We start from the raw sequence: 23857 nt of genomic DNA, 5'->3' as shown, positions 1-23857 counted from the left end.
GGGCCGTGAGTTTGACCATTACCGAGATTGGCGATCTCTAGTCAGGTCTGAAGAATGGAATGTAGAAATAACGGAAGCAAAGAAACAAAATAACGAACTGGAGGAGCATTTATGAAGGAAACAAACGTGTATAGCTTACTATTGCTTTGATTAATGCAAGATTCGGTTCCGTAATCCCACATTCTCTGTTCCTGAATTGTCAGGTTCAGGGAATTTTTTATTTCTGGATTGGTTTTCTCAGTGGCTGATCTCTCCATAGTTTTTCATTTCCGAATCGTATGACGTGGGCTTGTTTAGGGTTTTAAAGTTCATGTTGAGCTTCTCTGTTGGGTGAAAGTCTTGCAAGTGAAGAATTAATGGCGGAAGAAGGTTCAGTGAGGCGTAGAGCTGGATTAATTGCCACGGATTCGTCCGAATCGAGATGGGTTTTTCAGGATGAAGACGATTCGGATGCTGAAGACCAAGAGGATTTACATCCCCAAATGAGTTTCGATTCCGAAGAAGAAGAAAATGCGGAGCAAAGGCTCATCAGGACGGGTCCCCGGATTGATTCCTTCGATGTTGAGGCCCTCGAGGTCCATGGCGCTCAGAGAAACGACGACGATGTACGTCTAAAATTCTCTCTTTGGGGCTCATTCCTATTTTCTGGCTTCGATCTGCTACGTCTGTGGCTCTATGCTCCACGATATTTAAATATTCACTTTGGTATTTCTTACGACAGAATTTAGTTTTTAAATATTCATTGTGAATGTGGTAGCTATGTGCTAGTTAATTCGATTGAAACTTGTTGTCTCTCAATTGTTTTTCCTTGTGGAAAAAAGAATTAGTTGTCCAACTCTTTCATGTCCACATGTGACGGGGCAGAATTGATACAACTGAATGCAGTAAGATCTAATTCTTTCTATGCCCCATCAAATTTATGAACATTTGATTCTATTCATCGCCTGTAGTTTATCTGAAGTCTGGTTGGCTTGAACCCTGTTCCCTTCATGAGAGCTACCTGCGATAGTGAGTGTTAATGAGTATACTGGAATGTTACTTGGTGTGCACGGGGAAGGGTTCAATGACAGATTTTTCTAGTTCAGGAGAGAATAATCTAGTTATTGGGCTCTGGTTCCAAATTTGTTCCTTTTGCATATGAAGTCTCCAATTGCTTTGCTTGAATATTTTGGTTCATCTCCATGGCAATCGAAGAAGTTAAATACTGATTGAAATCCACGTTGCTGAAAATTTTTGATTGGTGCTGAATCTAGAATTGCATGAGATAGACTATATTATGTTGTGTTTATACACATGAATACTTCTAATACTAAATGTTCGAAAAGGTTCCATTCTACTAGTGGTCTACGTTTTGAATATAGATTGACTTCAAATTAACTTACTCAGAGGCTTGTGCACCATGGAGTTCACATATCTAGCTACATTATTAACAGTATGGTCAGTGTCTATTAACTTGTAATGTTGAGGAAACTGCAAAACATGATTCAAACTCTTATAAACTATCTCTGGCCTTCTTCTATATTGGTCAATTTGTGTTTCCAATATTAGTTTCATGTTCTTATGTGTAATACTTGCACAATTATGCCGAATGTGAATTGATGAAATACCATACCACAGGACTGGGATTTGCTGTTTCAATTTGTACATTGTAGTCTGCTTCCCAACCCCCTCACTCATCTTCCACTCGTCATTGTCTCCACATTTGACATATGGCGATTTACATTGTTTGTTTTACGCTATGATCGGATTGAGTCATTCAGACATGTGCTTATAAGAGGAGTGTATTATGCTTACTCAGAGATCGTAATGGGTGAGTGTTATTACATTCTTGGGACCAGTGGATGATGGAGACTCTATGAGGGCTGAGCTTCTATACTCTTCTTTCGATCAAGCTTGGCTCATAGACATATTAGTCAGTTGAAAGGGGAAAGTGACTCCAACAGTTTCGCTGGATGGATGCAGCCGGGTAAGGGGTATGTGGAGGCTCTCATGCTCACTCTTTATTTGGCAGAACCGTCCTCTGGGTTATTCCATGAACTTGTCAGCTCATGATGTTGTGGAGCTTGTTGGGAAGGGAGTGATTATGCTAGTCGCTTTTTTTTTTTTTCCGGAATGTTTTTTGCTCTAGTGTTCTGACCTTTTCTTCCACTCCTCTTGGTTTTTGTATTTCTTGTACCATTTTCTTCTTTTCTTCCCTCTCTCTCTATCTCGCTTGGTCATTAAAAAAAGGAAAAAATAGGTCAAATTTTTATCTGCTTGGTTATATTCTATTTAATTTTGGTGACATTTGAAGTTCTCTGTTAGATGGGTTGATGCCCCATTAAGCTGTCACTGGTGGCATTTGTAGTGAATTTTTCTTTGTGGTAATTGGAAATTTTGTAATTGTTTGTAGGGCCTTCTCTCAATTGATTTTCCAGTATCTGTAGCATCATGATATTCACCATGCCTTTCTCTGATAAGTCCTTTCTAACACGCCAAACTTGTGTCCTGTTCATCTGCTCCCCCCTCCCCCCCCCCCCCCCCAAAAAAAAAAAAAAAAAAAAACCCAATTTGCCACACAGATATTGGTTATCTTCATTTCTAACTTACTCCCCTGCTTTCCAGTTCATCTTCTGGCTTTATTGGTGAACCTTTCTCCTTTCCAAGAAGGAAACAACAATTATATCAGATGGATGCCTAAACAGGAAAAGACTCCTTGGGAGACTTGTTGACTTGGTTTAGTTTTTCAATTGCAATACCTGCAGTATTTTTAAATGGTTTCCTTAATCCTTTCCATATGAATCACATCTTTCTGTATCACTCTCAACTTTGGCAGTTTTTCTTTATTGGGACTTAACCTGATCCTTGATATGAGTTGATATTTTTGCTATTGGAATTGGCTTTTCTATTTGGAGGCAGGAGAAGAAAAGTAAATTGGACTTTAATGATTTTGAGTTCATCAACAGAACTGGGTAACAGCTATACTTGTAGTGCTCTTACCCTCATTAGGCTTGATGTTCTTGTGCAAGGATGGAACAATTTGGTGACAATTTTGGGCTCTAATTGACCCTAACATGTAGTGGGTTAAAATTTTTGATCCTCTTGATTGACCTATTTCTTGGATTTTCTTGTGTTCATGAGTCTTCCCCCCCCCCCCCTCTTTTTGAACAGAGAGTTGTGCTCTCTTTTGTGTTTCTGTCGAAGGTACTTTATAAAACTTGGTGTTATTGAGGGTGCAAGGCAAGATGCATGCTTGAATGAAGTGAGGATGCAAGGCGAGGTGGCTCACCTGAGCTGGGACATGTAGAAGTCCTAATTAAATTAACAGGACAATTGAAACAAAAACGAAACAATATTTGATATTGTAATAGTCGGAAGCCAGAGCTGAGCTAGAGCTCCTCAATTATGTTCTCTAGGCTTGAAAACCCTATTAGGATTGGTTAAGAACTTCAAAGTTACAGCTTCTTTGTTTTGGATTTGATGAAAGGGAGACAAAAGGGGTGGGGGGGGGTGTGGTAGAACTAACTCTAAGCCAGAAAACGGAGGGTGTGAATTATGAGGAAGAAAAGGGAAAATGCAAAAACTAAAACAGGGCACCTGGGCTGGTCTTGGCCGAAGACTAGGGGAGGAAGAAGAAGAGAAAGAAAAGAGAAAATAAAAAGGAGGAAAAAAAAATAGTAGAGGGATGTCAGATATGCAGCTGGGAGGAGGGAAAGAAGAGGTTGAAGAAGAAGAGAAGAAAAAGAAGTGAAGAGAGGAGGTAGAAAACTATATAAATACCTGCCTTTGGCTGGATGATGAGAGATTGAAGACCGAGAGAGTCATAGACATGGAGGTTTTCTTCTCTTCTTGCAATTTAGGGTATTACTCAAATTCAAGGTTAGAATAACAAGAAATATGCAGCTTGGAGCATATTCACAGAAAAGCCCATTTATAAGAATTATATGACACCTGCATTACACAAGAAAAAGAAAAATGATAAGGTCCCTGGAGTCAACTTCATTGAGGCATGCTTCTCCGGTATTTTGTGCATAACAAAAGGTGCACAGAGGCGCAGAATGTGAGTGCCTTTGTGAATTGGTGTGCCTAGACCAAGGCGTGATGGTGTGCCTGGACCAAGTGGAGGCAAGGACCCTGTATTGCCTTAATGACACTGATAAACAAGTGACCGGAAATCCAATTAAGTATGAGAAAAGGCCATAATCTGGTAGAAGTCCTGCTTTCACAGGACCTAGGATGGGTGGACTGGAGTTGATCCAAGGTGTGATTTCAACTCCTAGCGAAACTGAAATCTTTTGTCAAATTTTGCTGATTCTGACCCAATTCTTCCAATTATGACCCTTGGTGAAACTGGAATATTTCACCAAAATTTGTCAATTTTGATCGATATTCTGACTCCTTTCAAATTAAGTATATAATGTGATATTGTCAAATTGTGTCGTAGGAAATGCAAGGTTGAGAATCTCTGTTGGAGATAAGCTGAGAAAGAAATATTGCAATATGCTATCTTTTTCTTTTTGGGTGAAGAGCCATCTGAATGGTTTCGGAATGCAGGACTTTACCATAGGCAGGAAGATCGTGCTGGCTTTTCAGACACTCGGAGTTGTATATGGTGATGTTGGAACAAGTCCATTATATACCTTCAGTGTTATGTTCAACAAGTCTCCAATTCATGGGGAGGAAGATGTTCTTGGAGCCTTGTCGCTGGTTTTATATACTTTAATCTTGATATCACTGATCAAGTATATTCTTGTTGTTCTTTGGGCCAATGATGATGGTGAAGGTACGAAACCATGCCATTTTATATCAGCTTTCTCGTTTATAAATTCTCTCTTAAATAGTTGCTTCCAGTGAAGCTAATTTTTTTGTATGTGACTTGTGCAGGTGGTACATTTGCTTTATATTCATTGATTTGTAGGCATGCAAATGTCAGTCTTCTCCCAAATCAGCAACCATCTGATGCTCGCATTTCAAGTTTCAGGCTAAAAGTTCCATCTCCAGAACTTGAGAGGTCACTGAAAATTAAGGAGAAGCTTGAGTCTTCGCTAACACTGAAAAAACTTCTTCTGATGTTAGTGCTTCTGGGTACTTCTATGGTGATAGCCAATGGAGTTGTTACTCCAGCAATGTCAGGTTCTCATAGCTGTTCTCCCTCATGTTCAAGTTGTTTTATGGAGTCATGGGAAAATATTGATGTTATAACTGCAAATGTTAGGTGTGCTTAGGTTTATTCTTTTGCATGCGTTCTTAATTAAGACTTTTCCTTTGATCTTCCAAGTTATTTGCTTCTGAATGCAGTGATGTCAGCTGTGGGTGGTCTAAAGGTTGGAATACCTGGAATTAAGCAAGGTGATGCCATATCTATTGATTATATCTATGAGTCTGCAAAAATTCTGCATCGCCTTTATTGCTTTCACTCCCTGGTGCTCAGTTATAGAAAAAATTTAATGCTCAAAAACATATTTTGGTGTACTGTTTGCAGCAGTAGTCACCTTTGAAACTATGCAGTTATCTCTAGTATTTCAAAAATTTCTGGAGGAGAATATGTTTTAGGACTTTTTTTTGTCCTTGCAAGAGCTTTTGGGTAGAGGGCCATCGCACAAGGTAATGTAGTCCTAGATTGGTAGGAGACCAACTAGGAGCCAGGCAACCAGGATCTGTTATGAACAGGTGAGTCGGCTAGGTCAAAATAAGGTTTTTGGTGAAATTAGGGTTAGGGTTTGATGTATGGGTTATGTCAAGTTGAGGTAGGGGAGTCTATCAGTGAAATTCTGAGATGTTTTGATGGATGGAAGTGTGTAAACTTGAATGGGCAACAAGTTAGGGTTAGGGTTTCGTGTTTGGGAAAAGCGAAAAACATGGATTTCTAGGGTTTGGCTGGACAGAAGTTAACCAAACTTGAATGGTTTTCTTAGGAGGGTACGAGGGATAATCAGTCAGATTTGTAGACTGTTCTGATGGTTGGTTTGGGCTGGGCAGAAATTAGGGTTTTGGGTTTTGATTTGAGATGGGGGAAATTAGGGTTTCAGTGGTTGGGATGGGCAGCAAGGGAGATCGAGTTCTCCTTATGGGCAGGTGGTGTTGTGGTTGAAGTTTGATGAAGTTCTGATGGCTGGTTAGGTCTGTGGGGAATTTAAGGTATGGGAAAACTGAAAATAACAAAGGGGAAAACTAGGGTTGTGGTTGTAGAGGATTAGAAGAAGAAGGATGGGGATGGGGATGTCTCAAACTTATTGTAGTTGCAGATTACTCCTGGCAGCAGCTTGTTTGAGGATGAAACTTGAATAAAAATTGAATCTTTAACTAGAATTTCAAAGAAATCTTCAAATAACTTGAAGGAGAGCGCTTCAGAAGAACCACCCGGGCTTCACACCGCAAGGTGTCGATTGGATCAAACACCAATCCCATCAGCTTTGATCAAATACAAAGCAATTTTTCAAAGAAGAAACAAAGTTGCAGAGCAGCAATAGCAATTTAAAAAAATTCAGAGGTGAGAATAACTCCCCCACCGAATCCTTTTATTTATAATGGCCAAAGGCCCAATTCTTATGCAGCCTAGGAGTGTAAATACTCCTAGCCGGCTAACTCTAATATCACCTCCCTTGACTAATTCGTGGCAGGTGTGGACCCAAAGAAAAACAAAATTACATTAAATAAAAAAGAAGGTGACTTGAGTCGCTTAAATTGAACCACCAGTTCAAACTAGCTTTGGACCCGTTCAATTTAAAACACCAAAACATGAAAATAAACTAAGTATAGAGCTAATCCCGTATGCAACCTATGTACCCCTACTTTAGGCCCATAAAAGTGGCTTATTACATAGAAAACCCCTGGGACCAAAGGCCCAACATGTATAGAACCCAACCCTAGACTTATTCCTAATAAAATAAGCCTATTTTGGTGATGAATCTGCATCACAAGGTCTCGTTACCGCCAGTGCAGTGGCGCGGGTTTGAGTCTTCAGAATCAACCTCTCCGTGAAGGGGGTAAGGCTGCCTACCATCTACCTCTCCCAAACCCTGCGAAATGCGGGAGCCTTGTGCATTGGGTACGGCCCTTTGCAAGAGCTTTTGGGTATTTTGCAACAGGTTAAAATTGAGGTTTTTCTTGAGCAAGTGATTGGAGTTTCTTCCGTTATTGCTCTATTGGACAAAGTTGTTTATCCTTCTATCAGGTTGATTATACTATTCAAACTGCCCAATTTAATATGAAATCTGTAGAATAAAGGAGGAAGAGACCTTAAATATTATAAAGCTAGATGGAAAAGGTTCAATTGGAAACTTAGGTCAGCAAATGACATGGCTGATGAATTCTCCTGGGAAGGGGTGGATAGGGGTGGGTCGGTCAGGGAATTCTCTTCCTTTGCTGGGATAGGGTGGGGTGTTTTTTAAGGTTTCTGTAATTTGGATGATTTGGGGGAATTTTCATTCTATTGTGTTCATAGTTATCAAGGCGGGAAAGCGACCATGGCGTTTTAGAGGGGCAAAAGTCAAGGCGACACTGCCATGGCGGCAAGGCGTCCAAGGCGACCAAGGAGCCTGGACGCCATGGCGTCGCCTTAATAACTATGAATGTGTTTGGATTCTGCTCTATGAGCTTTGTACATCTTTGTACATTTTCAAGTTTTAATAAATTTGTTATGTTGTGATGTAAATTGGCTGTCTAAAATCAGCCGCAGGTGTAGGGATTCTTCCCTACACCAGCATGAGTAGCCATCGGGTAGGTGTGGGGGAATCCCTACATCAGCAATTAAAATCGTGGGTTGAGTTAGGATTTTTAATTTGTTATTTTTTTTTTAACTTAGTCTTTTATTGAATTGTAATTCTAATTAGGATTTGTAGTGAAAGTTTGAATCCTAGTTAGAAGTCCTAGTTAGTATTCCTATTTCAGTTATGAGTCATGGTTAGAGTTAGAGTTTTGTCCAGCCATAAGGCTATATATATGTAAGAGCTCTTGAGAGCCTCCCACGATTTAATGCTGAGATAGGCTGTGAGGGTGAGATACCCAGGCTGAGATAGCCTTTACTGCCTCTCTCTCCTACGATCTTCCTACAATCTGCAATCAAGCTTTCAAGTTGTTTAAATTCAGCCATAGCCGAAAGTTGAAGTTAGGATTTCAGTAGCTGATTTTCTGCATCAAGTTTAAGGAACCCTAAGCTAACAAGTAAGTTCACATCCCCATTCCCAAACCCTTCTTCTTCTAATCTTCTAAACCTAACCCTAACATTCCCCCCCATACCCGAACTTCATTCCCCATACTCTAAACTCTGTCCAGCCTAACCGACCTATCAAAATCGATCTTTCCCCCACACCATAAGGGAAACTCGATTCTGGTTCTAGCCCTAGCTGACCACTTTAAACCCTAGATTTTCCTACATTCCATTTTCCCAAAACCCAGAAATCCAAACCCTAATTTAATATTCATCTTGGTTTACATACCCAACCTCCATAAAACATCTCAGGACCTTCACTGGAAGACTTCCCTTAATTAACTTAACCTAACCCTACCTTCAAACCGTAGATCCCATCTAACCCTAACCAATTTCAGAATTTCATCTATTTTAACCTAGTCAATTCCCATAACCCTTCTCAGATCCTGGTTATTGGTTCTTGTTGGTATTCCAGCCATCTAGAATTACATTATGTATTATAATTAAAGGTAGGAGGCTGTATTCAGCAGCCAACGTTGAGTAAGAAAAGAGAACTTGATCTATCGACCATGAGCGCTGTGAGTGGCAGTTGAGTGGGAGAGATTCCTGAGAGGTGAGAGACCTTATGAGAGTGAGATACCTCAGGTGAGAGTGAGAGACTTGATCCAACCCTTATCCCTTTTTATCTTCTTCTTCCTTCTTCAATCGATTCCTGCTTGGGTGTTTATTTTGCTGCTGGTTTGAAGATCTATAAACTGGAGACTACTGCTGCTGAATCTGCTGTTGACTGGTGCTAATTCATTGGAAGAATACTGCTGATTTGTTCAGCATTCAACTAGAAATCATTGTTGCTGGAATCTACTGTTGGCCTATCATTGATCCTACTATAGAGTGGTTCTTAGTTGAACTACTTCTACATTATTTGGTATCAGATCTAAGGAGGGGCGGTAGACAAGATCAGCGGTTGCTGAAATCTACTTCCCATTGAAGGATGATTGTGCAAGTCTGATTCGACATCCCTACCAAACTTGTGGACGAGTTTTTTTCAAGATGGGGAGAGTTGATGTGGATTGATGGTGGTTAGAGAAACCAATAATAACCTGTCCAGGTTCATCCCCCATTATCCCAGCATGTTAGAAAGATGCTGCCAAGAAGCCATATTGTGTGAGAGATTTTCTGGTGGGGCCCAGCTGCTTAGAGATGTGATGGTTTCCTATAATTTTGGATTTTAAATGTATATCTTATCTAGTCCTTGCGTGAGGGACTTATAGTAGCTTTAATATAGTTTCTTTATTTAGTTAGATTTGTTTATGTAATTAGTAGTTTTTATTCCTTGGACTCTTTCTATTTCAGTTAACTACATAAATTAGATTTACTTTGTCAAAATTCTAGTTTGTGTGGGATTTCCCTTCCACCACGGAAGTAAACCATGACTGTAATCAATTGATATTATAAATAAAGGTAGGAGGCTGTATTCAGCAGCCAACGGTGAGTTAGAAAGAGAACTTGTTCCAACCCTGTGAGAGGCAGTCAAGTGGGAGAGATTCCTGAGAGGTGAGATACCTCAGGTGAGAGCGAGAGACTAGATCCAACCCTTATCCCTTTTAATCTTTTTCTTCCTCCAATCGATACCTGCTTGAATGTTTATTTTGTTGCTGGTTTGAAGATCTATAAACTGGATAATACTGCTGCTGAATCTGCTGTTGACTGGTGCTAATTCATTGTAAGAATACTGCTGATTTGTTCATCATTCAACTAGAAACCATTGTTGCTGGAATATAATGTTGGCCTATCACTGATCCTACTGTAGAGTGGTTCTTAGTTGAACTACTTCTATATTAATGCTAGGATGAGATTTATTAAGTTAGATTTATTTTCACTGATATAATATTAAATAAAGTGAATTAGATTTATGTAACTTAGACATAAACCTGATCCACGTTGCTTGAAAAAACTTCGAAGTTTGTTTATGAAAGCTATTTTTTATTTTAATGTCTATATTTACATGTTGATCTGTTATTGGTCTATATTTTCCTGAATTGTTATAACCGGTTAACAACATAGTTTAGGATGATTGGTATTGGTGATGTCCCATTTCTTTTTTCTTTTTTTTTTTTTTGGGGGGGGGGGGGGGGGGAGTAGACAAGCTTAGGAAATGGTAGAAACAGGGGCAGCTAAAGCCTGGCCCAACCTGGTCAACCTTGGGCTTTCAGAGTCGGGCTGGGCTGATCTGAGACCGGCAGTGCTGGAACTGGGCTGGGCCTGGGCTGAGCTAAAGGGGCCTAGGGTCGGGCTGGATTTAGAAAAAAACAGGTGCAGCCCAGCCTGGTTGCACCCCTAAGCTAAAATATTCTTTGGTGCTGTTATAACTTCTGGCACTCTTAGGAGACACAAAATAGGCCTAGAAATGAGGTTACCGTTTCTAGACATTCATTTGTCATGGCCCTAGTTGTTGGTCTTGTTATCTAAATGTTTGGATCAATTTAATTTGGCAAGTTGTCTAACTGGATTATATGTTGAAATGCTCTGTATTCATTATACACTGTTGAAGTTTTCTGATGTGTTGGATTGCTAATCTTCTATTCTTCTGCCTTCCCCAAACCATATATGTGAGTCACTTATATTCCTAATTGATTGCAATTCTTTGGCTACAAGGAGGTCATATTAATAAAATGTTTCCTCCAATTTTGTGCAGATCAGGTGGTGATGATTTCAGTTGCATTTCTGATAATTTTGTTCAGCGTACAGAAGTTTGGGACAAGCAAAGTAGGACTTGCTGTAGGCCCTGCTTTATTCATATGGTTTTGTTCCCTTGGGGGAATTGGGGTCTACAACCTAATAAAATATGGTAGAAGTGTGTTTCGGGCTTTTAATCCCGTGTACATCTATTACTTCTTCAAAAGGAACTCAACCCATGCTTGGTTGTCCCTTGGGGGTTGTCTTCTGTGTGCAACAGGTAACAATGCCAATCTGGAGATTCGGATTTGGGGATTCATATTGTTATTTATTAGTAATTGTTCCAGAAATTATTTCAAAGATCTAATATGGTATCTCTCTCTTTTGCCTGAGTGTCATATTCATAGCTTTGCGATAAAGCTGTTCATTGTCAAATTTCATAGTTCAACTCAGCTATGTCACCAACCATAATTGGATGAACCTAATAACAACTAGGTTACAATATCCCACCCACAAGCAGAATTGCATATGAACACAACCAGCAAAGTAAACTGGTGTTATTTCACAAGCAACAAGTCTGATAAGCCCCAAATTAACAGTTTTAATAGGTCTCCCGAGGGTCTTCATTTCCCCAAAGTTTTTTTTTGGTGAATAAATAATTCATTACCAAAACCCTGAAAAGGAGAGGGAGAGTGTGTGTGGGGGGGGGGGAGGAGAATACACAGGGAAAGAGGGGGGGGGGATATAACAACACCCAGCCCTATCGGGAGGGGAAAGAAGAAACAAGAAGAGAGAGAGAGCACAATATGCCTGTTCCTTGGGGAGTCAACTACTGGTCTGTGAGGGAACAAGTGAAGCTTGGAGCTCACATAAAAAAATATGGCTTTCCAAATAGAGTCTAAGGAACGAGAATTGGAGGTCCATCTACAAAGATTCCGCTACATCCAAATATGATAAATAGTAGCACCAAACACAAGCTTGCCCACTGAGTCACAAATTGAGCTGCCTGAGAAAGACATGTCCATCCAAGCCACTCCCTGGAAAAGGATTAGGATCATCTGGGGCAGGACCAGCAATAGCAAGGGCTTTTTTCCAAAATGAGGCAGCACACTAAACCAAATCCAACTTGAACCATAGGTTCAGTTGGACGCCAAAACTAAACCAAACCCAAATCAACAAGTCCATCATCTCTTCTTGCTGGAATTCTGCATCAGACCATGTGGTGAAATTTTCTATCATTGTATTTTCAGCTGTCAAATCACTGCTTATGTGGCGATTGTTTTGTAACAGTTCATAGACAGTGTACCATGTGGATTGGCTATCTGTCGAGTTTCAAAGCAACAACATATGGCCCACCATGTATTGAAACTTTTCCCAACCATTTGAATCTTGATTAAATAGAGCTGTTGATTGTGCTATGTGTTGTCGTAGTTCTCCAATGAAACTTAACACTTGACTCAAGGGTAAAGTGAGTAAACTTCCAATAGTGGAGAAAATCATCTCAAGGGTTGACCTCTCTACACATGCTCTTCTATAGAAACCATGTCCTTTCAAATTTATTTGTTTATTTTGTGATTGGAAACTGTTTAGTAGTTGTTCAGATAACAGTCACTATTTAAAATCATGAAGTTCCTGAAAGTTGGACATTATGGTACCTTCCGGTACTGCATCGGAGGTGTGATAAAAAAAAAAGCAGTGCTAATCATCTATGCCAAAGTTGTGCTCTAATTCCTGTTGAAGGCATTGACTGTAAGATAAGGTCCGTACAGACTGGAACTGAACAACTACTTTGAAAATTATTTTTCTATTGAAAAATCTTAGTTCTGTTGATTTTTTTTAAGAGGCTCAATGCCAGGCCGTTTAAACTTGGATTCTTACTTTAAAATAACATTGGCAATGTATAGTGGAGCTTTTCCTGTAAAATTTCACAAATTTGTCTTTTAATCAACAGATGCAGTCAAATTCATCATAGAATTTATTAAGTACTGAAAGATACTGTTCTCTTCCTCCCATTGCACCCTTTCCTTTAGGATGACTGATGATCAATTAATTATGTTTCAGGTTCAGAGGCTATGTTTGCAGATCTTTGCTACTTTTCAGTCAGATCAGTTCAGGTAAAGCAGTGCAAAATAAATATGCATTTGCTACCAAGCAAAAGGGGGAAAATGTTGCTTGATCATCTATTTGGTGTATATAGTAGTTGATATTACAATTTATGGGGCCTTTTTGTTCCGGCGGCTTCTTTTGTTGTTCTGTAGACCATATTTTTTTTCTGGTTGAACCCCAAACAATTAGTGAGATTGGTTCCCAAGGAGGGGTGGGGAAGACAAAAAAAGAAATATGTTCTTTCTTGTTCTTTTCCCTCTTTGGAATGAGTATACAATAATTGTATTAAAAGGAAACATGTGTTGATTGTTTTGTTGATGTTTGTTGCAGCTCACATTTGTGTTTCTGGTTCTGCCTTGCCTTCTGTTGGGATACCTAGGTCAAGCTGCGTACCTCATGGAGAACTTAACTGTATCTGATCAAGTTTTCTTCTATTCCATTCCAAGTAAGCTTGAAATGCCTTGCATTTTGAGTTTCTGACTACTGACCAATATGAAATTGCAGAAAACCTAGGACCTGTAACCAGTAACTTTAGAGAGAAAAAAAGATGAGGAAGAGGAGAGAACTGTTAAACTTATCAGTCTCCCTCATAATGCTTGTATTTATAATCTCAAATTACAATAGAAAGGGGAACTCCTAATCAGATTAGGAATTCCTAATCATGATAGGATTCCAAGTTACAATAGGAAAAGAACTAGAACTAATAACTCAAACTGAAACTAAGACTAACAACTCACAGTAGAATTAGGACTTGACATAATTAGAAACTAGGACTCCAACTAGGACTAGGAAAATAAAAGATACACATATAAACCAAATCACTGTTCATGTGAACAGTGTCACATGAACAGTACTTCAACACTCCCCCTCAAGCTGGATTATACAAATAAGTAAAGAAAGAAGATCCAGCTTGAACTAAAAGGAAAAAAAAAAGAACTCCATAATAATGCAAACATTCCCCCTCAAGTTGGCGCATACAAGGTATTAATGCCCAACTTGAACAAAATGAGAAGAAACTAAGTTGCAGCAGAATCCAGTTTGACAGATGAATGTAGCTCCCAAATAAACCTTCAAGAACTTGAAATAATTGATCTTCAAAACCTGGACAAACATGATCAGCAAACCGGGACTAGAATTTCTTCCAAAAAAAGGCAGCTTTTAACGATCTTCAATAGCTAACCAGTGATGAATCTCAGATTGTCGTAATGACATAAAATCTTGAAGTTAAATAGCTAGAGCAGCAAGTAGCGGAAACGAGCTGAATTAGGTAGCGGAAAAACACTGTATCAACCCAACTGAAAGTCCTCAAATAGGCAACAACCAAATATCTTCAATACTCTTCAATACTTCAATCTCCCCCTTACGGCAAACTCAACCCAATAACAAGGATACCCAATAGCAATGGTGGAAAACACTGATCTTCTATGTTTTGCACCAATGTTCCTGCAAGTTTTGCGTTCTGCAATGTTTGTAGGTGTACTGTACATAATCCCCCCTCACGTGTAGTACACGTGGACATAACAGAGATGATGTAAGAGATAAGGCAAAAACATAATATTCCAAATTTTTCCAAGAGGTGCTAAGGGTAATGGAAAAGGAAGAAATGGCAAATTAGAAAATACCATGAACTTCCAAAGGGGTTATGGGTATATGCCAAAGGTATGTTTTGGGATATGAATTAGAATTATTGAAAGGGAACGGTGTTGGAAAAAAGGATGGCATGACTGTAATTTGGTGGAAATCCACTTTTAAATACAATCCAAGCCAAAGGGCAAACTGGTAATAAACCAGAATTTTCAAGGGTCAATTGGGTAGTCAAATAGGAGAATGTATTAAAAAGGTAATGGCAGTTCCGTAACTAACCAGAATTTTGCAAGGGTCAATTGGGTAGTCAAATAGGAGAATGTATTAAAAAGGTAATGGCAGTTCCGTAAATAAACCAGAATTTTGCAAGGGTCAATTGGGTAGTCAAATAGGAGAATGTATTAAAAAGGTAATGGCAGTTCTGTAAATAACCAACCAGAGGAGGGTCTCATGATAGATTAAAGAAAAGGATACAAAAGGAATTACCAATTATTAACTAGGGATAGACTTGAAAGGGGAAATAAAATAAGGACCAAAGTGAATGAAAGAAGCAGCAGAATTGGAGATAAGGAATTAACCAACAGTACCGTCTTCAACCTCATGACTCGATCACATCAGAGAAAGTAGCGAAGAAATCAATCACATCAGAGGAAGCAATGAAGAATTCTTTTACTATTCCAACAGAAATACCATGATTCCAAGAAGACACCTTCAAGTCCATCAATTGAGCCAATCGAACCACACAGCAGCAGCGACAATGACGAGTTCGATCAGCATATAATCCCAAGATAAAAAATAAAAAAAAAACAAAGAAGGTTGCGTCTTCAACCTTGCAACCGAGAAATCTGGGAAAGAACGGCTTCAACCTTGCAACCGAGAAACCAGGGAAAGGAGGCGTCAGAGACCAGATTCAAGACCGGCGGAGATCAGAAACCTCTAACAACCAGCGAACGAGAACAGTGAAGAAGATTTCGTCTTCCTCACGACAAGCAAAGAGAAACTGAGCAAAAATTGGGCAGGTCGTGAACTTCAGCCCCTCGATCACCGTCAAATCGAGAGAAAAAACAAAAGGGTTTGTACCTTCAACGAATGCAGGTTCTTCAAAAGCAACTACAGCCCAGAACCAGGTTCCTCATTAATCGATCAACAAATCAGTATGTAGTCTGCAACGCATCTCAGTAGAAGAGCAGAAATCAGATTTGAAATCTGATGTAGAGTTTTCAGAATTGAATAAATCTTCAATAGAGATATTCAAACATCAACGATGGAACCAGCAGTAGCACATCAATGATGGAACCAGCAGTAGCAAACCAGAGTAAAATCAAATAATTCAGCACCAGCAGTATACGAAAGTCATACGAACTCAGAACATGGAACCCTAGTTCTTCTTCTTCTTTGAACTAGGGGTTTCTTCTTCAAACCAGAAACCCAAACTGACTCTCAAAACGGCAATCTTGGAGAGAATCAGTCACTGGTTGCCTAGCTCTGATACCATGTAGAAAACCTAGGACCTGTAACCAGAAACTTTAGAGAGAAGAAAAGATGAGGAAGATGAGAAAACTGTTAAACTTATCAGTCTCCCTCATAATGCTTGTATTTATAATCTCAAATTACAATAGAAAGGGGAACTCCTAATCAGATTAGGAATTCCTAATCATGATAGGATTCCAAGTTACAATAGGAAAAGAACTAGAACTAACAACTCAAACTGAAATTAAGACTAACAACTCACAGTAGAATTATGACTTGACATAATTAGAAACTAGGTCTCCAACTAGGACTAGGAAAATAGAAGATACACATATCAACCAAATCACTGTTCACGTGAACAGTGTCACATGAACAGTACTTCAACAGAAATGTTTCATACCCGAAACTACTCATTCTCATAAAATAAAGGTGCCTGGCCTATTTTTGAAGTGTGTAGTCTGCGCTTAATAATATATATTTTTGTACAAATTTCCAGCATGTCTCCAAAAAATATTCATATGCTCATATCGTGTGCTTGCTTTCACAGGTGGTGCATTCTGGCCAGTCTTTTTCATAGCTACTATTGCTGCATTGATTGCTAGTCGAGCAATGACAACAGCCACATTTTCATGCATAAAACAATCAACAGCGCTTGGTTGTTTTCCTCGCCTTAAAATCATTCACACTTCTCGAAAGTTGATGGGTCAGATTTACATTCCAGTCATTAATTGGTTTCTACTGGTATCCTGCGTGGTGCTTGTCTGCAGCTTTTCAAGCATAAATGAGATCGGAAATGCATATGGTAATCTAAAGTTAACTATAATACTCTATCTATTTCGCCCCTTCCTTTCTTGGTTTTGGTGTTTTTTTCTTCTAAATATATATAGGTCTGTACGCTTGTTTATATTGATGTATCTAAAACAAAGGGTTAATCCAAGGTACCCAAGCTGCACCGCTAGGCTTCCTGTCAACTGAACCGAGAAACTCTTCTTTCAATGAGATGGTCTTCCTCATCATTTGCTTTTGTGGGTTCTGTGGGCAACTCTCCAAGGAACTAATGCAGAACTGAGGCATCCAATAACTAGTTAACATCCCATATTTTCAGATCCTGAAAACTTCAGGGTATGGGAAATCATAGAACCCTTATTAATTGTACCAGATCAACACTGATAAAGTTACCTCGCCAATCTGGAGATGCAAAAGAAGGGTAGGACAATCTCTAGTTATCTCTGGAACTTGATCCAAAGGTCTGATCTCATGTTTCAGAAGAATTCTACTTGAGATCAGACTTCTAAAACCAAAATCAATGTCAGTAATAACTAATAACTGAGAGGATTAAGCAGAAAATAAATATAATCACATTTGCAGTAACATTAGGGAAACCCAACAATTTTACTAGAACAATATTCCGAGTAAAAAAGTATAACAGAGATCAATAAAGAGAAATGAATATTTAAAGAAGTAAATGAAGATATCAGAAATCCTTGTGGTAGTAGGAGTCCAATAATTTGATGTCAGATTCTGAAAGTAAAACTGTGAATAAATTCAGAATGAAGTTTTTTTTTTTTGTAAAGTCTGAGATTAGAATTGAAGTAGCAATGGTGATAAGCACGGAAATGAAATCTTCCAGATTTATAGTATGTGCAGGAACATAACAGAATAGAATTAGAAACTACTGACCTGTTGCGGAGATTAATCAATGAAGAAGAAGGTTAGAAGAAGAAGACATGACCAGGATTCTCACCTAGCCTTACTAGAATCCCACCAGCAGTATTGGAGTCTCACCAATGGGGTAGTTGAATCTCACAACCAGTTTGTGAGGCACACAGAAGAAGAACCAAAAAAGCCATGCTTTATTCATAGTAAAATTGATGGGAGGGTTTAACTATTGCAAAGCTTTTATAGAAACAGCAAAGGCTGAATCATATTGGCCTTAAAATGGTTACTAGCCAATAAGAAGCAACCAAATAAAAGAAACAGATCAAAACAAACTGGGAGTCCGGCTTCTGGTTGTTGGAAAAGAGATCTCCTAATCATACTACGAATTTAAAACTGAAAGAAAACCAACTAATAAAAGGAATGAAATTTATAAAGAATATTCCAGCCTATACAAATAAACAATAAAAACTAATCCTAGACAAAGTCCCATCGATTCTGGTTTTAGGTGAACCAGATCACCCTTCAACTGAGTCAACTCAGTGAGTTTCTGACTCAGTGATTTTTTGTTCCTTCTTTGGTACTTTTTAGAGTACCTATCCTGCTGATCTATATCATGTAATACCCATCCAACAGTCGGTTTGCCAAGATTAGCCATCCATATGGCTGGTCATGAGATCAGCTTGTCTTGACAGCTGTCGTATGTAAAGTTCTTGGTTCTTGTTATTTTTGTCCTTTCAAATTGTCAATTAAAGAATAAACCACTTCTGATGCGAATCATTTTTACAGGCATTACGGAGCTTGGGGTGATGATGACCACAACAATCTTGTTACCCATTGTTATGCTTCTTATATGGCAGATAAATATCATCATTGTGCTGAGTTTTCTGGTTTTCTTCCTCGGGTTGGAACTGACTTTCTACTCTTCAGTTTTATGGAGTGTGGGAGATGGAAGTTGGGTCATATTGGTTTTTGGGGCAATTTTGTTTTTGATAATGTACATCTGGAATTATGGGAGCAAGCTCAAGTATGAAACTGAAGTCAAACAAAAGATGTCAATGGATCTGTTGCGGGAGCTTGGTTGCAACCTTGGGACAATTAGAGCTCCTGGTATTGGCTTGCTTTATAATGAGCTAGTTCAGGGTACACCAGCAATATTTGGCCATTTCTTGACCACTCTTCCTGCAATCCACTCTATGATCATTTTCGTGTGCATAAAGTATGTTCCAGTTCCTGTAGTGCCTCAAAGTGAAAGATTTCTGTTCCGGCGGGTCTGCCCAAAGAGCTATCACATATTCCGCTGCATTGCTAGGTACTGTTCTGGACACTAGTCAGTCATAAAGGTCTTCTGTGGATTTTGATCCTTGAATTGATTCATCATAGAAAATATATCAAAACATCATTAGAGTTTACCATCATTAATTTTTGGGTCATGGAGGATTTGGGCTTCATTGTCCTTAATCACCAACCATCCATAGAAAATATGTTTTCATTGTATTATTTTGTGTTGGGATTGGACTAACTCTTGAAATGAGTATTGCCTGAATTGATCAAAATAAGCAATCAAAACTCTTTGTGGGTTACTGAAGGATTTGGTTATGCCTAAGAGGTGATGTATAGAAAAGAACAAAAAATAGGTTGTACACCAATTGAGCTCTCATTGTAGATTAGCCTCTCTCTTTTTTCTTTTTTTTGGGGTGGGGGGGTGGGGTGGGGGTTGGGATGCTATTACTAGATTACTTGGGTACCTTCTTTTGGAGATAACGTTTTTGATGTAGGATAAAACCTAGAGACTAAGTTTTCCTACAAGGGCAACAATCCTAGCCTAAGGTAGGTTCCAAATACACCTAGAGATTGTCTAGTTAGGCTGGCAGCAACATACATAGAATGCATACGTGAGATAGACAGCAAGAGAGATACTACATGGGGTCAAATTCAGGCAGCACTTACTCAAATACTAAATGCATGAACCTTCAAGAATCCCCAAAATTGTAAGATTAAGCATAGCTAGAATTTCAGCCAACATTCATGTTAAGACAGCAACTCTGCCAATACAGAGAACTATAGCATAAAAATAGGTGAACGAGAATTAAAGATCAGGTTAGGAGATAAATACCATTCAGATCTTAGGGGCTGCAGTTAGTGAACAGCTTCCAGAAAGTTGTAGTTCAGTCCATTAACTTCACTGTACAGCAGAAAATTACAAGAACAAGGGAGCAGAACCATGGGGGGTTATCTGGTTTCCTTTTTCGATTCTTTTCCTTTTCTTTAACCCCTGTAACTTGGTCACAATAGTGCTATTTTGAGTTCCTTTTAGCCAGAATCGGGGATTGTCAAGCTTTTTCTTCCCTAAAACACAAAATGGAGATATTTTTTTCAATACACAATGGGATTTGATCCCATTTAGAAAAAAGGTGTACCCAGTGCACGAGGCTCTCGCCACTGCGGGGTCTGGGGATTTTGATCCTGTTTATTTCCTTTATTTCGTCCGATTTAGAACCTTCAGATGGAGGTGTTTTGAGGAGGTTTTAGTAGAGATTTTTGAATTCCTTTGTTTTCTTAATTTCTTGTGGTTGTTACTCTTACTTTTCATTGGGATGTTTATGTAGGAATATAATGTGTCTTGTACAATGTCCGTATCACTGTACGAGCTTCCAAACAACACTTCTATGTTTTTCAGTAAATGGATAATTGGATATGCATTAACTTATATGGATAGTGCCCTTTATTTTATATTTTCCTATAATTTCCTGCATTTTCTTCCAATTGTTTTGGGGAATAATTTTGAGTTCTACCATTCATGATTCGAATCCCTATTCAACAACACCTTATTGGGATTCATTGATTTGATTATGACAACTATGGACTTTTCCACTTGTTTGCATCTGGGGTCAGTTTAAACAATGCTTGCCCACCCCCTCCCCAACCCTATGGGTCTGAACGAATAATGCTTTAAAATTGAAAAAAAAAAAAATCAATTTAAATATATAAAATTCATTGAGAATGAATCAGGTGTCTGTGTGTGTGTGGACCATAGGTTCTTATTACTGAATTGGAGGTTCAAACCAAAAAAAAAATGATTGCCAGTTTGGTTCAGTTTTAAAAAATATGGAGTGGAAGTAACGTCAAGTGATTGTGATGCCACACTCATATTGTCCTCAGCCTTGGTGGGGCAGACTTCTTTAATGTTATTTTATTGAGCATTTTATTAACCCACTTTTCTTGGTGAACCTAATGCCTTTGAACTTCTGTTTCACATTTTCCATTATGAACAGGTACGGTTACAAGGATGTGCGTAAAGAGAATCATCAGACTTTTGAGCAGTTGCTAATTGAGAGCCTCGGGAAGTTCATCCGTCGTGAAGCTCAGGAGAGGTCATTGGAGACTGATGGGGATGATGACATGGAGTCTGAAGATGAGGCATCTAGTTCAAGGGTTCTAGTTGCTCCCAATGGTAGTGTTTACTCACTTAATGTTCCACTTTTGGCTGATTTCAACTGCTCAGACAGGACCTTCTCAGAAGTAGGCACCTCAACTGAGGTGAGGCCGGTCCATGTCTCAGACCTATCAGTATCTGATACAGAGCAGAGTCTTGAATGGGAGCTCTCCTTCATACGGAAGGCCAAAGAATCTGGGGTTGTTTATCTTCTTGGACATGGAGATATTAGAGCAAGGAAAGACTCATGGTTTATCAAGAAACTGGTCATAAACTACTTCTATGCATTTTTGAGAAAGAACTGTAGAAGGGGGATTGCAAATTTGAGTGTGCCTCACACAAATCTGATGCAGGTCAGCATGACCTACATGGTCTGATGTCTAAGGTTGAATTTAGGGGGCCAATGCAAGATTTCAACTATTTTTGGACATAAAAGGTTGATTGTGGTGGTGAGTTCAAAAGGGCCATGGATCAAAATGAATTTGTTTGGTTCAGTGCTGAAGCACTCAACATTAACAGAGTCCAGGTCAGATGTGGTGCCATAGAATGATCTTTTACTGCTATTCTTGTCCACTTGAATGCAACATGGGTTTGGATATGCCAACCACTGAAGTTTCCTCACTCTATTAATTGGAATTTGTAGTTTTTCATTTAGGGTTTACTGTAAGAAGAGAAATATAGGTAGACCTTGTAATTACTATTTTTAAGGTGATGTGAATTAGCCACCCGCACCCCCCCATCCCAAACCCTAAATGTAGCTCTTCTTGTAGTAAAATAAATTCCTTTGTATCCAAGCATAAGTTGTTACAAGCGAGCTGATCATTATGAGCTGTTGACACTTCTCCTCTTTGATTATATTGTTACCTTTGCTATGTTCACAGCGAATAATCGTAAAATCATCATAGTGGTTGATCATCTTGCCTCTTTTTGCAGTTGGGAACATAAACCACTTTGTTTCCTAATGATTTCTCAAATGAGCTTATTGGTATTTGAGGACATTATGAAACTAGTTTTGTTATCATAGGATGAAGCTATTTCCTAATATTTTTTGGTAGTTTTCTGCCTAACCCTGCTTCCCAAATGACCATATAATTTAAAAAAGGAACAAAGAAGAGGGAGGAGGGTACCCGATGATTTACAGGTTTTTTTTGTTTTTTGTTTTTTTTTTTTTAAAGTTTTTTTAGTGGACAATCAGATAGCAGAGTAGTATTGTTTCTCTTTTATATCCTCCCTCATGGAAGACTGGTTTCCAGAGTATGTAAATGGAAATGGAGATACATACCAAGACTCACTTGGATGAGTATAAAATACTGTTGGGCAAGAGTGGTGAACATCAATATTTTTCATTCCAGTTTATTGGGTGTACAAAAATACTGGTAAGGCTAATAAAATTTGTTTTCATCAAGGATTAATATAAAATAAGTTTGTTTTTTCTTTTATATAGTTCTCTTCTTAGCCGCCTACACAAGGTTTTTGGAAATTTATGTTAATTGTATATAAAAGTACCTAAATTTTTTATTTCTTTTCTAGCAACATTTTGATTGCCCTTCTAAGAAATTCTTTAATTGTGTGATTTATATGTAAATTTTATATATTCATATATGTTAATATCAAGTTAAAAATTGAATGCTTGAAAAAAGAAAAATTAATTTAGGTACTTGTGGAATTCTACCCATGATATCAGTATATATTAAATGGATTGAGTTGTTCTTATAAATCTCCAAGTCATCTTTTAAGTGTATCCTACATTAAGCTAAAGTACAAGAATTTTGAAAGGAAAGAGAGATTGTATTGGGATTTTAATATAAATTTATAAAGATGTTGATAGGCTATAAATGATATTTGTCATTGGTAATGAAATGTTATCATCAAAGTTATAATATAAGTGCAAATATCAAATCCAACTTTTATAATTTGTAAAAGGATAATTCATATAATTGATTTTCGACAACAACAACTTATTCTTATCTCAACTAAATAAGTTCGGCTATATGGATCCTTGCCCTCCAATCAGCTCTATTCGAGGTTATACTTAATATAAAGCCTAAGATACGCATGTCTTTCCTCTCCAAACTATTGAAATAATATTAGAGTCATTAGATCCACAAACTACTGATTAGAAAAACTTTCATATATAGTTTTCATGCCTCTTTCTCAAGAGTTGAAAAATTCCTGAATGGTGAGAATTCAGATCAATAAACTCTTTTGGTAAGCGTATGGATTAAAATTTGAGATATCAGACGACTTAATGATTCAAACTGCCAATATAAATTCACTCCTATACTCATTTAAAATTCTTTCATCTGGGAAGATTGGACTGATTTTGACTTAAATAAGGAGAGATGAGGATCTTGAGACAAGCTATGGGAAAGTCATTTAAGGTGGTATGACCATGTTCAACGGAGGCCTTCAGATGTTCTAGTTTGAAGGAGTGACTTGATTCAGATTGAAGGTTCTGAAAGAGATAGGGTAGGCCTAAAATAATCCTTGCTGAGGAAAGACATGCATAGTTTAGGTCTTGTTTCAAATACGATGTTGAATAGAGCTGATTGGAGGGAAAGGATCCATGTAACCAACCCTAGTTAGTTTGTTTGAGTCTGATGTGTTATTGTTGTTGTTGCGATCCTTTTATCTCTACTATTTTATTTTCTTTAAGATCCATGTAGCTGACCCCATTTAATTGGGATAAGACAAGACTTGTTTTTCTTCCAAAAGTACTACTCTTCTCCCTCCTCCCCTCTATACCCTTCTTTCTTGATGTGATGGTACACCTCATGTGTTTGTTCAATGGAAAAAAAAAT

General features: G+C 38.4%; 1 protein-coding gene across 2 annotated transcripts; it reads left to right on the top strand.

The window, feature by feature from the left end:
- The first annotated feature begins 214 nt into the window (after nt 1-214).
- Nucleotides 215-21875, top strand: LOC122648903 (potassium transporter 7-like). 2 transcript variants are annotated; one of them, XM_043842206.1, is made up of 10 exons: nt 215-605; nt 4534-4762; nt 4864-5112; nt 5278-5328; nt 10824-11084; nt 12866-12918; nt 13241-13355; nt 16512-16766; nt 18410-18932; nt 20896-21875. In XM_043842206.1, the coding sequence occupies exons 1-10, from the start codon at nt 357-359 to the stop codon at nt 21431-21433; spliced, it is 2523 nt and encodes an 840-aa protein (XP_043698141.1). In that variant the 5' UTR covers nt 215-356; the 3' UTR covers nt 21434-21875. The 2 variants fall into 2 exon arrangements, with proteins under 2 accessions (XP_043698141.1, XP_043698142.1); XM_043842207.1 differs by lacking the exons at nt 12866-12918; nt 13241-13355.
- Nucleotides 21876-23857: the final 1982 nt, after the last annotated feature.

This window comes from Telopea speciosissima, chromosome 1 (assembly GCF_018873765.1).
Source record: "Telopea speciosissima isolate NSW1024214 ecotype Mountain lineage chromosome 1, Tspe_v1, whole genome shotgun sequence".
Classification (NCBI taxonomy): Eukaryota; Viridiplantae; Streptophyta; class Magnoliopsida; order Proteales; family Proteaceae; genus Telopea; species Telopea speciosissima.
This window is presented reverse-complemented; position numbering and strand designations above follow the sequence as displayed.

Bases quoted from the DNA above. Each gene is read 5' to 3' on its own strand.
- LOC122648903 (XM_043842206.1), top strand. From the start codon at position 357: ATGGCGGAAGAAGGTTCAGTGAGGCGTAGAGCTGGATTAATTGCCACG. The intron at 4,763-4,863 runs GTACGAAACCAT...TGACTTGTGCAG, and splicing joins GGCCAATGATGATGGTGAAG to GTGGTACATTTGCTTTATAT. The intron at 5,329-10,823 runs GTGATGCCATAT...AATTTTGTGCAG, and splicing joins AATACCTGGAATTAAGCAAG to ATCAGGTGGTGATGATTTCA.